The sequence below is a fragment of the Bufo gargarizans genome, chromosome 1 (assembly GCF_014858855.1).
Source record: "Bufo gargarizans isolate SCDJY-AF-19 chromosome 1, ASM1485885v1, whole genome shotgun sequence".
Taxonomy (NCBI): domain Eukaryota; kingdom Metazoa; phylum Chordata; class Amphibia; order Anura; family Bufonidae; genus Bufo; species Bufo gargarizans.
This window is the reverse complement of record NC_058080.1, coordinates 251,594,150-251,612,093: the sequence shown is the minus strand read 5'-3', so window position 1 is coordinate 251,612,093 and position 17,944 is coordinate 251,594,150. Positions and strand designations below refer to the sequence as shown.

General features: G+C 40.0%; 1 protein-coding gene across 2 annotated transcripts in view; it reads right to left on the bottom strand.

Moving 5' to 3' along the window:
* Positions 1-17,944, bottom strand: part of UNC5C (unc-5 netrin receptor C) — a 388,634-nt gene that overhangs the window by 17,953 nt on the left and 352,737 nt on the right. For both annotated transcript variants that reach the window (XM_044302504.1, XM_044302505.1), the window contains 4 exons: positions 17,636-17,827; positions 14,848-15,192; positions 12,859-12,946; positions 2,034-2,202 (listed from right to left, as the gene is read on the bottom strand). In XM_044302504.1, coding sequence (XP_044158439.1) covers positions 2,034-2,202; positions 12,859-12,946; positions 14,848-15,192; positions 17,636-17,827 — 794 coding nt within the window. The remainder of the gene's footprint in view (positions 1-2,033; positions 2,203-12,858; positions 12,947-14,847; positions 15,193-17,635; positions 17,828-17,944) is intronic.

The following is a 17,944-nucleotide window of genomic DNA, read 5'->3' as shown; positions in this document are numbered from 1 at the left end:
TAATATTGGTGACCTATCCTCAGGATTGATCAAATAGATGAAAAAACTAAAAACTGGAGACAGCACGTCCAAGGTGGTGGAATTTTATCCGGATGCAATGTTTCAGCCCAAATATCCTTTGTCAAGCAGGAAAGTTCAGCAACATCAGATTAGTGGGGGTTCAACTCTCAGCACCCGGACGATCAGTTGTTTGAGGAGGCCATGGCGAGCCGCTGAGCCCCACGGTCTCCTCGCAGCTTACCCACATGGCAATGTTCATTAGATAGCGTCTGTCCTTGGTCTCGCACCTCAGCCCCAATCACTTGGCCATGTGACCGCTGAATGTGATGTTACTGGCCTAGGAAGAGGCCTCTTCAAACATCTGATCAGGGGGGTTCTGGGAGTTGGACCCCCACCGATCTGACAGTGATGATTTATCCCAAGGATAGGTCATCAATATAAAAAGACTCAGCAGCACCTTTAATAAGGGAGATAGTATGTGTGAACTGCAAGCTGAGTTTACTGTGACATAGAGTAAGGGAGAAGAAGTGAGGGGTGACAGACAATATCAACTTCAGCAGGAGGAATAAAGGAGCATCTGACAAAGAGAAACCTGGTTGATATGCTTTAGTGCTGAGAATGGACAGCTAGCAACCATATACATTTCTAACAACAAACCTTTAACATTTTTCACTTTCTACAATTATCTTAAATACTGACATAATCCAATAAAATGGTGTACAAATCGGGTTTATTTTACTAACATCACCAGAGACAGGTAAATGAACCCTATAATAAAGATGCTGTAATGTTAAGGCAGCTTTAAACAACTTACTGCACTTACACACTTTGGCCACTAAGTGTCACCAGCAGCAAACATACTTTTTTGATGTGAAACTAGAGAGAAGTTCATAGGTGGTGTATCGGTCACTAGATATTGAGGCAAATGAAGAATCAAGCTGATATTATGTTTATCCTTTCAATTCAATAACGAAAAATTGTAGTAAAACCTGTAAGTCCCAGATTCAAGGAATACCTAACACATATACTAGTCTTTATGCAACATTCACCAGCAGTGTCTCATGTGTCCATTAGTGCATCAAATCCATTCTCGCAATTTGGAATCCTAGCAATGTAGTCCCAGAATTATGGCTGAGGATTCTACCTTTACAGTGAATCCTGTATGTTCGGCTAAGAGTCATAATATGGTCAGTACTGTGGCTGCAAGCAATGGACAAGACATGGTTCTACCAAACCAAAGTTAGTTTACCATGCAGTTCTATGGTAATCTGCGGAGGAGCCATGTTAGCTCTGGTGTAGCAGGTGTAGTAGGAGTAGTTGTTCTATGGACCTTTACAATGCATAAACATTCATATGGTACTGTATAGAGAAGGTAAAGCGGTGGAACAAGATAAAGAATAGGTGCCCTAAATTGGAATACTGTTTCATATAACTGAAAAAGAACGATGCCAAAGTATAAAGAAAGGTAGAGATAGAGGGACAGACAGGTAGTAGGTGGAGAGATAGATAGATACAAAATGGAAACAATGGCAGCACAAGAAAAAAGATGGCAATTATGAGGTGCAAGCCCAATGGAACAAGACAATAGCCCAGAAGTATAAAAATGAAACAGCAGGCAGCACTCTCAAGTGGAATAAAATAATTTAAAAACGTTTATTACCTATACAGGACGCGATGTTTTGGCTATAGAGCTGAAACGTCACGTCCTGTATGGGTAATAAACTTTTTTTTATTATTTTTTTCCACTTAAGAGTGCTGCCTGCTGTTTCATTTTTAGATAGATAGACAGACAGGTAGATAGATATTTAGTAGAAATAGGCAGACAGAGACATAAACAGACAGACAGATAAATACTGTAGATAGTACTTAGTAGAAATATATAGACAGACACAAATAGATAGATAGATAGATAGATAATACTAAGTAGAAATAGATAGACAGAAGGATAAATACCGTAGATAATACTTACTAGAAATAGACAGACAGATGAAAGGTGGAGAGATAGATAGATAATAGATAGATAGATAACTCACCTCCCACTGTCCTTGTGCAGACTGTTCTTTAAGCTGGATCTTCCAGTCTTCTGCATTCGTTTCTGTACAGTGGTGCATTGTGATAATGGCTGGTCTTGTCAATAATGCACTGGGAGGTCCACAAGATACCACTGTGGTCAGCAGCGTTTGGCTGTCTTCTATGGGTGGTCTGTAGTAAACAAGAAACGTATCATACATAGAACCAACTGCTTTAAAAAGGAGTTGTTCCCCTTCCTCAAGTGTACTAATTGTGCCCCCCCCCCCCCTAGACTATGAATTAGGGAGACCACAGTCAGCATATCAGTTTGCTAATACAACCTCATGACCACCATATAGTACAATGTCAGCTATCCATTGAAGAGCAGTACACATCATCAAAGTCTTTGGCTTCTTCTCTATGGAGCAATGATTGACGAAGATAACACACCTTGAAGGAATTAATCCAAGATGGCGGCAAGTGTCTGTTACATCTGTAATTCTATGGCAAACGCCACCATTTACATAAGATTTTAAACATGGATACATGTCTATATATACATGAAAGCAATGGATTTATCTTGGCAGCTCCAGTTCATCAGCAGCACATTCTTAAGTCAGCTAGTCACATTGTTAGCAGCAACACATCACATCTTGAACACAATTGATACATATGACTAGTGTCTGGGAATTCCTTTTCAGAAGAATACCATCTTTCCTGTAAATGGCTTCTCATTTAGCAGTCTTTTATTTCTATATGAGTCATACATTAGGCTTTTTATACTTTATTTGCTTTGTCTAGACCATAATTAATGATGTCCTTCTCCATAGATAACATGAATTTCTGTCTGACTCTAGAAAGTTTACTGTCATATTTCGATATGGTACCAAATCTGAACAAGCATCTAGTGTATCTTGTGCAATCACAAACTGTGACTGCTATAGCAGACATAACACAAACATCAATAGATCTCAAAGGTCATCTAACCAGCGTAAGGAGAAATGATCAAAATGTCTGTAGACATAGCAAATATGGATGAGCCATAGCGTGCAGAGCTGTGTGACAACCATGACTTAACTCATACAGACGGAAAAACAAAAAGGCAAATAGACATGAAGGGTGATATTAAATCTAAGCAAAATAGTATGACATGGCACAGATGATAAAATGGAGAGGCTTCATTGTCTTTGTTTATCAGAGCAGCTTTGTGTGCTTGTCTAGTGCCCTCAAATCACATTGTATAGGCAGTCCTATCTATGGGCAGCATGATTTATAGCCAAATGTGGTAGATTGCAATATATTTATTGTAATTTTGTGGGAAAGGATTGTATTTTATTCATTTAAACCTGTCTATTTCTATGCTTTGAAGTCCAGTGAGAGGACTAATAGCCTTCAATCATTGAGTAGGACTACCCACATGACTAGTCCTACGTATAGAAAATGCAGTGCTTTAAAAGGATAAAATGCAAGTTTTACTGATTCTTTTCCCATAAAACTGTATATCAATTTGCTCAGTTCCTCCTGCTCTATAAAATGCTGCTTGTGCAGTGACCCATTAATGGTGTTATATTCAGGTTCATTATTTTAAAAGGATTACTGTAATGCTAACAGTGATTTAGAAGTGTAGAAGGAAGTAGTCAATCTGGCAGCCTTGGTTATGGGCTGGTCCCAATTCCCTTGGCTAGGGTAGTTTAGGGAATTCCTAGCAAGACAAGCTAGATTGAAGACCTGTTTTAGTGTGTTCTGACAAATAGGCCCTGAAATAACCTTTTACCATCTCTTAGAGTGAAAGCTATCAGAAAAAGCACCTTTACTAAGGAACAACCAGTGAGGAAAGAAGAATTTAATTTATACAGATGGTTAGGGTCCATGAAGGCCATGCATGGACTAGACAATAAAGATAACACACACTTATGGTTTTGAACTTTACTGCCCATGGTTTGGGTTAATTGCTTCTGGCACCCACCATGCTTCATATACAGATTGTCTACCCCTTTAAAGACTGCAACCTACAGCTGGGAAGAGTGGAAAGTTTCTTGATAGTTTGAACACATGTGGTCAGTTGAAAGGATTGCATGATACAACTAGAGAGAGAATTAGAGGGGAACATCATACTGCTTACCCCAAATACAGAGCCTTCTGGAGAATTACTGATTTGTGAAATACTTAAAAACTATACCGACCGCTTCTATTTGTACTGCAACCATCATCATTTATTCAGTAAACAGCAAATTTATTATAACCAAGTGGGCCTGGTCACTGCCTCCACCATCCACTGGTGCCCGCAACTGTCTTCCTGACTTGCACACTGCCAACCATAAACTATCAAAGGCAATCTAATCACCACAAGGCAGGAGCTCCAAGCCCAGATCAAAGGGTGCGCCCCTCTATTCACTTCCATCTCTGCCTGGGAGAGTGCTAGCATTTGGGTTAGCCATCATGAGGACTGCAACAACCATAATTTCCTCTGTGACAAGTTCCTTTTACAAGTCCTGGACATTTAATGTGATATAAGATGTATCCAAACCTAATTATTTAAAAAACTACGTTAAGAATATCGGGTCTGTCCTACTGTAAAGTTTCAGAAAATTCAGTTTAGTCGCATAAATGATTGTATCAAAATACAAAACCAAGTAATTTATGCAAATAAAAGAAGTGACACGTGATAGAGGCGAGACGAAGATAGTCTTGCGATAATTTGCTCAAACTTTAGAAAGACCTCCAAGAATCGGGTTCGGATAAAGAAATTTTAACCCAATTCACATAACCCTACTTTTGGGGCAAGGGGAGTTTCTGGGACTTATCTTTTGGATAGAGAATCAATAGTACATTGGCGATGGTCCGACTCCCATCACTGCTGGAACCAGGTATCTAAAGTACACAGTGTCTTGGCTAAGTTCAAATAAATGGAGGCAACCAGGCCCGGCCACTACAAAGTGTAAGGAGCTGTTTATTTCTGGTTCTGTTTGTGGAAAACAGCTGATCAGCGGGGGTACTAGGAGTCAAACCCCCTAAGGATAAGTCATCAATAAGTAAATCCCAGAAAACTTCTGTAATTTAACTCTGTCTATACAAAATCATACAAAGCAAACTCAGTGGTTACAACTATTGTATAATGGTTTTGATTCTATAAGATATATTCCATCCAGAATAATATGCATAGAGTGTGACCTCATGGGTGTGCTGCTTGGGTTCTGCTACGTATTCCAAAGGGAAATTAGACTAATTTTTGGGGACATGGAGGGACATTATTGAATACATTCAGTTTACTGCACCATTGTATACACCAGCAGAATATTAATAATGATAAATAAATAATAAAAGAACTTATGTTGCCATTCAAGTAAAATGTGAATGGTGCTGCCATAATTCACAGAAAATGTTTTCCAAAGAATATATCCCTGAGTTGTTGAATAAACCTACCTCAAAACAGAGTGCTATAGGACCTATTGACCTACTGGGTGTACACAAAACAAAAAATAAAGGCACGTAATAAGCAGAGGAGCTTTGTTCTTTTCAATATAATCAATATATATAGCACAACAGTACACAATTTAAGGGCGAGTCCTATGACAACTGAAAGCTAGGAAATGGTTACATCTGTAGAATGGATAATACTACTGAATAAAGCTATTTTCTACCATTTGAAACAATATTAACAAAAGCTAATTGTAGTGTTTTAGCATTGGCTTTAGCTTTGTGTTGTGTTTGATGTATGATGTATTAAAGATTGTCCTTTTGCCATATTACTTTTAGGCGTATATATATCATGATGTTGCTTTGCTCAAGTGGCTCTCTCTTTGTCATAATCCAAACAGTCTTTTTTTAAAGACCATTATGACCTCAATGCCACTTCTACTGTGGAGACAGTCACTTGAGAGATCATCTTGACAAGTGAAAAGCAAAGTGAAGATCACCAGGGATCTCATTCAGTTGCAGCCACATATTACAAGAACATGGAATTATACTGTGACATGAGTCTGCAACTGAATGTCAGAGATGGAATGATGGAATGCTATTGAGAAGAGAGATTTAGAAATGTGAAGCATAACAATATAAAAATCATGGTCCAGTAGAAAATCGGTGTGCATCAAATATTAGAGATAAGGAAAACGTTGTCCAACCCTTCTCTGTGATGGTCTAACATACAGGCTGAAAACAATGAGAATCCATTACCTACTGTCTAGCAAATGCTTCGGCCATCTAAACTATACCATCATCTATCTGATTGATGTGTGCCCAAGGCTTCCTAAATCTCACATTGGGGTTGTCCCTGCCAAACAGGTGATGGTAGTAAATTAGGTGACCCTCATAACTGAGAGGCTCCATGATTAGATTTCATTGTGGTGGAGATGCACGGTAACTGCTGTATGGGTTTGCTTTGCTTGTATTTTATACCATGTTTGTGGAGGCCCCTTTGGATTCCTTTACTCATTTTTTTTTATTTTTTTAAAGAAGGCGAAAGAAGAACAGTTCTTCAAAGCTAGGCTATAATGTATGTAAATGTGAGAACTGTAGATGTTCAATATATGAAGCATTTACAAATACCAATAAATCAGTGGTGCAATAAAGAGTCGTGTGCTGTGCACAAGTAATAGTATCACAGTCAGGGGCAGACTGGCCACCATAGAGCCTACTGAGAGACTACTGGTGGCCGCATGTGCCCTCCTGACTACTGAATTTAACTGTATTGCCATCCTGAGTCATCTGTAGTAGGAGGACAGAATGTGGCAGTTGGAGCTGGCCACCACACGATGACAACTTCTGAGAAGGTATTTTGTGATGCACTCTTGTATTTGGCTCTGCTGAATCAGTATACTGTGCAGCAATATGGTATTATTACTTATTTGTGTTGGGACTGTCTTCTATCAGTTTGGATCTGTCTACAACATGGGGTCACTTTTTTTTTTTTTTTCAGGAAGACTAAGTTCCCAGCCCAGCACTGATTGCAGTGTCCAAAAAATACCACTCCAGAATACCAAAAAATTACAACCATGTATCACTAATACAATATTATTCTACAGTGCAGAGTTAACAGGGCCACATAGTTCATAAATAATGTCACCATAAAATGCCAAAATATCCCTTGGCAGTACTGTACAGTGTCCATAAAACGGTATCATACAGAATGCCAAAATAAAAGTGTCCTACTGTCATGATCAGGGGTCAAATAACATATCAAAAGCATTTGCCAGACAACAATATCCAGAGAAAGCCAAAGGAACCACAACATAGAAGGACAGCAGATTTCAAAGCTGAGCAAGCTGATCAGTGACAGAAGTGTACCACTGTGCCAAGTGACTGGTTTGACTTTGGGCCAAACCCTAAGGGTGTCATTCCGATGCACCCCTGGTTTTTACCATTTTATCCCCTATTCAGGGATCTGGTCTTTGCTTCGGGGGGGGGGGACTGGACTGGACTGCTACCTCTTGGGACCAGGATACAGGATCACAAACAAAGCCACATCGCCAGGAACCCATGCAAATAAGGATACAGGGAGCAAAATCGGAACTTAATCAGAGAAATACTAGCATGCCTGGAACCCATGCGGAACAGGGAACATGGCGTTCCCAGACAGACAGTACACAAGAGAGCATGCAGCCAGCCTACATGGCAGCGAGTGTCACAGTGAACAGCGCTGTGACACTTACACTGTCCATGCCCTGGGTTTCCATAGATAATGGCCCTGGGAATAATATGAAGCTCCATTATGGATATATACTATATTAGGGAATTCCATAACTAGATCCCAAAAATAATGTTATAAAATTCATACAAATTACAATCTTCCATTAATAACCATGCATATTGCATAGATATTGCAATTATATATGACATAATGAACAGTTCTAGAGTGTAAAATGTCTTCCACTCGAGGTGGTTAATGAAGTAGGTCTCAAGGACATTAACTCTGGAAGTTTAGAATCTCACATTTCAGTATTGGACAGTCTCCTAATGCAGTACATGCTTCGATGAGATATAAGGAGATTAGACTGTGTCCATAAACCAATTCATTGTGAAGAATGCATCTGTACTACACAGTCACATGAAAATAATACGTTTTGGCAGCACTGCCACTTGAATAATAATTTGCCGCATTGATCTAGTCCAACAAAAATAGCCAAGCATATAATTCTGTTACTGAACATGAAGAAGTCGGGAGAATACAGTTTATTCAACAGAGATATGCGTACAGTGAGAGTTCATTGGGTTCATGTAGTTGCTGAGACATTTAGTTACAGGAACAGATGGAACTGAGACATACCGTATGGAAGACAATCAGGAGATTTGCTTTATGTATCTTACAGCGATATAACAAATGTATGTTAATTCTATGGTTCATATGACAAAGAAAAGAGACCATTATATATTTTCACCTATTAACAAAGCAGGGCCTGCCAAATCTGCAAATAAGTCACAGGGACGCCATTTACAGAGCGCTCCAGCTGCTACTGGACGTGATTCCAATAATAGCTCCCTATTGGCAAATTGCCATGTTAAAGTCATACAGTATACAGTTCTTTCAGGACTGAGCACTTTGGGAATGTGACCTGAAGACTCAAACATGTGACTGCTCGGCCAATCATTGACTGCATCAGTGACCCATCCCAGGCAGTGATTGGCTGAACAATCACATTTGAGTGTCAAAGGAGGCTTGAAAGTAGAAATTGGCAGAGGACCCTGGAAGTGTCAGAACCAGAGTGGAGGCGGTTCAGTGAGGTTGGTACTCTGCTTTTGTTTAGTTTTTTAAATATTTTTAAGCCACTATAAACCTTAAATAACAAATGCCGTCGAAACAACCCCTTTGTTAAACCAGGCGCAATGCCTCGTAGGTCTAATTCAGCTGAATGTAATGATGCCTTTCACTTTAGAGATTTGTTGCTTCATTCTGGAGACAAAGTACTTTTAATCCCTATGCAAATGAGTAGCTAAGTGCAACAAGGGTGGGTCCAAGCCACCCTGTGCACTTTTAATCTGTCAGCCTCCCTCCCTCTCCTTCTTGATTGACAGGCCACGCAAGATGACTATACAGGGCCCTGGTCTTGTCGATCAAGATGGGAAGGGACAGTCAGAGAAATCAGAAGTAGAGGGCAGTCACAAAGTAGCTTGGGCCCACCCTAGATGCACCTAATCGGTCATTGCATATTGATTAAAAGTAATTTTTCAACAGAATGAAGCAATGGATCACTAAGTAAAAGGTATTGCCTTCAGCTAAGCTTGCCCTACAAGGCAACTAGTAATATATTCACAAAGTCAGAGAAAGAAATAAAACTGAATGATCCCTCCCAAGCAGTAGGCAACAGGTCCAATGCATAATCCAGAAAATAAAAATGAGGCAGCACTCCAAGTAATATGAAGATGGTTGGTGGACCCTCTTTATCTATCTATCTATCTATCTATGTATGTATCTATGTATCTGTCACCAGTCAGTTGTACAAGCTGAGTTCAAACTTCAATGTGATTGTTTTATTGAGAAAAGTCGTTAAAATTAACTTTTAAGAGAATTCTCAAAAAAGATTTTGAGCCCATTTATCGAAGATTGACATTTCAGCAGGGGTCTTTGATATCCCCGCACCGCCAGAGGATGCGCCTTATTTATGATGAAGTGCACGACTCGTCATAAATGAAGCACATCCTTCAGTAGTCCATAGACCTGGATTGAAATGTACTTCAGCTCGTAGCCAGAAATACTACTTGCGTCTATTTGGCAAACGTCTGGTATACAAGGGTATAGCAAATGACACTATGTAGTAAAAAATTCAATGGAACGGGAAATAATGTTACACAATTTTGAAAGCAATGTGAAAGAAAACATTCAAGGTGAAAACTGTAAACATGTATTCATCATAATACATATATACTGTAGGCTGCACTTTGAAACTAAAATGTAACTCTATAAATTACAAAGACGGCTTTTGAGATGTGAGGCTTTCAGCTCATCAGCCCAGTCAGTCTGGTCAAAAGAAATACTTTAATCAACAAGTACAATGTGCAAAGACTGTGAAGGTGAACCACGGTACAAATTAAGTTCAAACATATTTCTCTCAGATTCCTCAGTTCCCATGGACACATGACATCAAATGTTTATGTCTTCCTTTTATTCACTTTGCACGTTTGATTTGTATGAATTAATTTTCTTTATATCATCTTGTGAATCATGACATCTCTATGTGACTGATGAAATCAGGGGTGGACTGGGAAATTTAAAGTGGCCCTGGAAAATAAGCTAAAAGTGGTCCCATGTTGTAGGCAGATCCAGATTGACCGAAGGCGGAACAACAGAAGTAGGAGGGGCCAGCAGTACCTTAGTGCAGCATAAAATATTACCTCAGGAGAGCCAAATACTACAATGCAGCATAAAATGCTAAATATTACTGTCCGCATCACATTATTCAACTATATGACTGCCCTGAGGAGGGTGATGCAGTTAAATTCAGAAGGTCAACTATGGATGCTGGACAGGGACTTAAGTATGTGATGCTCCTAGCATTACGGTAATTAGTGCAGTAAACATTAGATTGTTAAATACCCAACTGGTGGCCATGAGGAGGACTTGGGCGGCCCGCTGGACATCAGCCAACTGGGAAATTTCTGTGTCAGGTTTATTGCCGAAATCCTAAACAGTTATCAACAAAAGTCTACATCATGGGACTAAAACATTAAAAGAGTTATCCATCTTCAGGGACCTTTTGGTCAGAACCTCCCCACGTCACTTTTGGAAGGAGCATACTTAACCTTCCCACCGATGAGTTCCAACTCCCTTGTTCCCCTGTGCTGCTGCTGTGCTCCCGCTGATAACTTCCTGATAACTTGACGGGGTTATGTGGCCACTATAGACAATGAGTTTCCACACTGGTGAAGTGTTCCCCATGCATCACATCACATGACATATGGGAGACACCTCACCGCTGCAGGCAGTCATTGGTTGCAACTGCCATGTGACCCCCATCAAACAGGAAGCTTGCCAGTATAGTCCAGAGAGTGTCAATTGCAGTTTGCGGAACAGAATTGCGGACCCACTCATTTCTATGGGGCCGCACGATATGTGGCCCGGATCCGGAAATGTGGACCCACACTTCTGGCTCTGCATTTCTGTTCCTGGAAAAAAAAATAGAACATGCCCTATTCTATAAGTGTCGGCGATGTGCAGTCCACAAAATGCGGAACGCACATTGCCGATGTCCGTGTTTTGTGGATCTGAGGATCCGTGGATCCGCAAAACACACACGGACGTGTGAATGGACCCTTAGGAGGGAGGAAAAGGAGCCGAAACCCATCTGCAGGAAGCAGGTAAGTATGCTTCCCTTCACAGGTCCAACGACATGGGGCCCACAAAGGTGGCTAACCCCTTTAAAAGTATAATATTATATATAATGTTATGTATAATGTTACTGTATATCATTTATTACCAGTATTAGTCTGCAACCTGTTGTTCTCTACCTTTGGTGAAACTACAACTCCCAGCATGTCATAGTTCAACTACAGCTAGAGAGCCACAAATTGTAGACCAAATAATGTTATACTTTTATGGTACAGTTTATGCTTTATCAGGGTACTGGCTTGTCTCTTAGGAAAAGCAATGATCAGCTGAAAAAAATTCAAGTGCTCCTACTTTCCCTTGTAGTAGTAGTTTGGGAATATGGAAATATAGAAATGAAAATGTGTTTATTGGACCAGGAAAAAAAGCCCCTTAAACTTAAATAAACTTTGCCATTGTGGTAACCAATCATATTGAAGCTTTCATTTTACCAGAGCAGTTTAAGAAATTAAAGCTTTACTGTGATTGGTTGCTGCTTGCAACAGAGAGTTTTACTTTTAGATAGTTTTGAAAAATGAGGCATAGTGTGTATAGACAAAGCTTTGCCCCATCTTGTGACATCTGGGCAATTTAAACATGGGGTGACTCTTTGCTTTTGTTCTCTGTTCATATAATCAAATTTGTTCAATAAACTACCTGCACATCATAACATCCCAAAAATTATATTAGTTATTGAATTAAGTTAGAGTTGGGTTCTCAGCTTGACTGTTCCAGCAAGGAAATATGGACACAGTGCAGTAAATAGTAAAGCATACTTGCCAATTCTCCCAGAAGTCTTCCAAAAATAAGGGAGAAAATCCAGACTCCTGAAAGGGTTGGCAAATCTCCAGGTATCGCCAAGGCCGAACTGGGAACTTAAAGTGACTCTTGAAAAAAAACTAAAAGTGACCCCATGTCTTAGGTGTGTCCAAATTTTGAGAAGGCTGAGAAACACAAGTAGGCAGAGGCAACAAAAATAGCACAAAAGACCACCCTAGCAGAACAAAATACCATAGTGCAGCACAAAATACTGCCCCAGCAAAAGAAATTACTTCAGTGCAGTACAACATACTATCCCAGCAGAACCAAGTACTAAAGTGGTGCACAAAATGAATGATGAGAGCATCAGATCATTATGTACAAGGCTGGCAGCTGTAAGGAGGGCTCAGGAGGTCCAAAGTTCCTTGCAGGGTCTATGGGCAGTCCACCCTTGGGTACTGCAGAAGACTCCTAGTACCTCCTGGAAATTAACCTCCTAGCTTTGTGTGGCATATCACATACAGCCTTGGCATGGGGTGGCGTGAAAGGGATGGCGTAAAGTGAATGGGACCTGTCTGTAAAGGAGGCATGACCTACAAATTGGGACAGTGTCTCCGGGATGACTTGGCCAAAAAGTTGGCACGTATGAGTTAAATTGAAGGCTATGACTGACTAGCAAGGTCTTTCATGTCCACATCAAAGGCTCGGATTTGCTTTTCTTTGGAGAATGGACCACCAGTGTTGCTACAATGATTTTTGGATTAGCAAGACATTTGAGCATAGGTATTTACCTCATGTTCTCTTTCCTGTGCACTGTCACATACATTTCATAAACTCTTCCCTGAGGAATGGCCCCAGCAGGAATCAACAAGCTCACTCCTAAAGAATAAAAAGATGAAAGAAACAAATAGAGTAATCAATTAAATAATAGGGAATGATACATGTAAGGGGGAGGCAGGCAATTTATGTTTCAAGCTCGCATTTATGTTTCCATAAAAAGAACTCATTTTATAGGGCAATATTGGATGTAAGTCCTCAAAGCCAAGACGAGAAATGTTGCTATGGCAATTGTAGTCTTACATATGACTCTCAAAAGCAAAATAATTGGCATAAGGTGAAATGGTAGGAAAAGGCTATAAAGGAAATATATATTTTTCTTTTACAGTCATAAACATTCACTCTGAGGCCTCTTGCACACGAACATATTTTAATTCCATTTCCGTTCAGTTTTTTTTGTGGACCGTATACGGAACCATTAATTTCAATAGGTCTGCAGAAAAAACGGAAGGTGCATCCGTTTCCGTATTTCCGTACTGCAAAAAAATAGAACATGTCCTATTATTGTCCGCATTACGGACAAGCATAGTACAGTTCTATGAAGGGACAGCTGTTCCGTTCCGCAAACTACAGAATGCACATGGATGTCATCCGTATTTTTTGCGGATCGCAAAATACATACGGTCGTGTGCAAGAGGCCTTACATTGCATATACAATGGAAGGGAACCATATAAAAAGTTCAGTTTTTGAAGTATCTTTGTTTTATCTGAATAAAGGAAAGATGCATTGGGTTTTATGTTAGCTTTTCATTTCTTGGTCAGTACCACTTGGCTTATTTTTAAGTCAATGGAAGCTAGTTCCGAAGATTTAACACTGTGGTTTATACTTCCAGATGGAACATTTGTGAAGTTTTATCTTGGCAGAATTTTTTTTTTTTGGGTTGCTTTCCATGTCATCCTGATTCCCATATTGTCTCTCTGGACACTTTCCCGAGTCCCCCCATACACATCCACATTCAGTTCAGCCGAAAAAACTTGTATTCAATGGGGATATGGGAGAAAGTCGCTGCCAAACTCTTCCGGCGGAGCTTATCTCCTGGTAGAACAAAAGAATGGGACAAAAATATTCCCTTTACCCGATCCTGCTCTTCATCTGTTGGGGTAAGTCAGGAGCTCCACGCACACATTAGGGCTGTTGTTCTTGGTGGGTTTGGCTGACAATAAATTAATGTGTATGATTGCCTTAACTCTGAAACAAGCTCATGGTGGGGTGCCTATAGCAAAGATATATTTAGAGGGTGGCAAAATGGCAACTCAAAGCACTAATTTCCAACAGGAACCCAGAAGTCAGGAACTCCAAATGCAAATTAAAACTAGTCAGTATGATTCAGAGATATATGGTGGTATTATTTGGTAATTAAACCAGAGTATTATGTGGGAACTATACTACTACTATCCTACTGTGTGCAGTACTATGTGGCCTCCTGAAGAGTATTATTTGAATACTGCATATTCTTTGGACATTATGTATAGTAGTTGTTGTGGGCTGTATATACGAGAATTATTTTGGTACTAAATAATGGTATAGCTGTATTACGTAGGTGGAAATTAAGTAAAAAGCCTAAAAATAAGCAGGGGTTTCCTTCTTTGTTTCATGGAAGGGGCCATTTTTTCTATAAAGCTCACCCTGCTCATAGCCTACATACATATTATATCAGTGATGGATCTAGTAAAAAAGATTGGAGCTTCCAACATTCATCAAATGATAATTTTTTAGGTGAATAGTATACAGATAGCACTTACCTGATTATGCACTACTGTATTCACATGTGATATGCATATTTAGCTTAGCATAGTACTAACCATAGCATAGTTACACCTAATCCTAATTCAAAACTGTTTAGTGTGCATACATTGATTTTTAGGGAATATCTTAAATTTTTTATGTGTAGTTGTTTTTGTCACTGTCATCCATGGTTGGTAGGTTACATTTCCTTGCCTACCTGAGTTGGGAATGATCAGGTGTCCACCTAGTGAGTTGAATGTGCCAAAGGCAGTACATGAAGGGTCTGTTTGCCTTGCAAGACTTTGGTTTTTCATATTAAGGGTGTCATTTTCCAGCAAGGACTGTGTAATTTGAGGAGATAGTTTTGACGCATAGTCCGACAAATCATCTTGAGGTGTTACTGCGCCAGAGGAGTTGTACACTTTGATTTTCAAATTAGGAAGAGGGTCAAGGAGAGGAGAATTGGTCATTGGGATCTTGTCAGAGACATCATGTAGAGCATAAACAGGCCCTCTGTACATAGCTGCTGCAGATGTGAGGTCTGGAGGAATTGCCAGGAGATCTGAAGACAAAAACAAAATCATGATGAGAGGCTTAAAATGTTTATGTAAAAATGATCTCAGCGTGGAAATATATCAATACACCTTTCCAGATCTAAAATATATATATGGGTGTACCTAGTCTTTCTGCTGCCTGAGCCGAAAACTGAAATGGCACCCCTACCCCCAATACCAATTTCCTAACCTAACCTCTTCCCTCCAGCCCTACTGTTATAGACATACTTGGAAAACATTACATACAGCACTACAAAACATACAGGGAAATACAGCGCCACATACTGTGCTTCCCAAACAGATGATCCCCCTTCTGCTGCCCCCCTCTTGTCCCTACCTGGTGCTGCCTGAGGCAATTGCCTCAACTCGCCTCATTCGTGGTGCGCCCCTATATATATATATATATATATATATATATATACCTCGTAACATGAAAGCTGAACTATAATCATTAGATGACAAACTCCTGGAAGTGGAGGAAACTACATTTCCAATTGTTTTACAAAAATTTTCCTTTTTATTCAGTTTGTCCAGACATCAGATGGATAAATGAATACACACAGTATAGTCCAATATAACAGTATGAAAGCAGTGGGCAAGAGATTGGTTTCCAATAGAACATACATTATACAATGGGAATCAGTCTAGTAAATAGGTTTTCAATCAAAGCTACAAGGAATGTGTTGATGTGTAAGAAAGCTCTCCCTGGCACCCTAGTAGTGTCTATCGTATATATATTGAGCCGGTGCCCATGAAGTTATGCCCTCCTATGCCTATGTAAACCATATGTGCTTCATGGTTGGGCACAAGATGCATCTCTCTTCTGCAGTGCCAGTTATGTAGGAAAGAAGTAATGTAAAAAAAAAATGGAGTAGCTATAGAGAATACAGCTCTGTTGGTGTCTAGTAAACATATGTTATTTGGATTGGAACCAGCACATTGAATTAAGCATTTTCTGATAGTGTGCACTATGGGAGAGAAACCCGTCAGTAAGATTTAGTACTTGCTGTTCATCTTCAATTTACAGTGCTTCCCCTGAAAGCCATTATGTGATGAGGAAATTTAATTTGCTTATTAAACCTTTCACAAATGAAGCACATGACATTTACGAATGTTCTTCTTCGCAGTCTTATGTTTTTCCTGCGTGATGGCACATGTGGCACATATTCACATTTCATCTATTCTGACTCGACATTACAGAGCTATTTGCTTTCCATACAAACAAACTCCTGGAGGAGTGATGCAGAAGATGTACAGTAATAGTCGCTGGCTGTTCTACTCTTTGACGATGACATATTCCCACAAACAAGATACAAAAGTGGGCTCGGAGAAGAAACAAATATTTCTTATTCAAATTTTGGACCAAATTGATTGTTCTGTCAGATGTGAGAGAAATCTCGCTGTCAAATCTGACACAACCGGAGTCAATTTAATGACACAATGCAGGAAGGCAGCATGGCAGACAATAATTTTCACAAACATTCTCTTCAAAGCCTTCCGCTCGGCCTACTTTATAGAAGAAAACTGGCAGATATAATTTCTAGTCTATGCCATGTGTGTACATATAGAAATCATCTTAGCTCATAGTGCTGCCACACAAACCCTACAGATGAGGCCGATACAACATCTGGACACATACATAATAACTGGTTTTTAACGACTTGCGGACTTCCCACAGACCATATCTGGGCAGCTTCTGAACATCCTTGCAGAGACATTGTGCATCTTCGGCTGTCAGTGGCAGCTGGGCTCCCTGTTAAGCAGGCAAAGATGGTTTGCCTTCCCCGCCACTACTATACACAGTGCTCAGCAGTGTACATAGATCAGGAAGCAGAGGCTATCAACTGTGCCTCATGTAGATTGAAACCCCAAATGCCACAATAACTACTTCCACCCTAGGTCGAACAGTGGCAGTTGTGTGTATATTTGGAGACTTTTGGATTTGCTTATTCGTCGGGCAATTGGCAGCAGTATTACACTGCAAGATGATCGCCAATAAGTGTTCATACAAACGCTTATTAGCGATCATCTGCCCAAAAACCGTAGAGCAAACGTAGAAATTTGTAACAAACAGAAACTGGAAGATATCTTACTAAGGGATCATGCACACGACTGTATGTATTTTGCGGTCTGCAAAACACAGATCTGCAAAAAATATGGATGTAGTCCGTGTGCATTCCATATTTTGAGAAACTGAACAGCTGGCCCCTAAAAGAACCGTGTTATCCTTGTCCACAATGCGGACAATAATAGGACATACGGAAATGGAATGCAACACAGAGTAACTTTGTTTTTTTTTGCGGACCCATTGAAATGAATGGTATCGCATACGGTCTGCAAAAAAAATGGAACGGACACAGAAAGAAAATACATTTGTGTGCATGAGCCCTAGTGTAGGAAAGAAAAATGGAAAAAAATGCGTGAAAGTGGGACAACTGTCGGATCACTCACCTTGTCTCGCAGCTTTAATGTTGACTGCTTGGAATCCACCATTCAGTGCAGAAGTGTCAATGATGTCAGACTCGAAGCCTCGATGGTTCTTCCGATAGACAAATAATGCTACGGTGACAGAGATGGCGAGGCACACGATCACAGCGATGACAATGCCAACATACAGGGCGACATTGTCCGAGCTTGGAGCGGCTGGAAGAGGCAATAATATCGGTGTTACGGAAAGGAAATAGGTTTCTAAACTACTAATGTGACTGAACACTTTAATATGTAAGTATAGAATTAGAGGGATGATGTCTAACCTACATG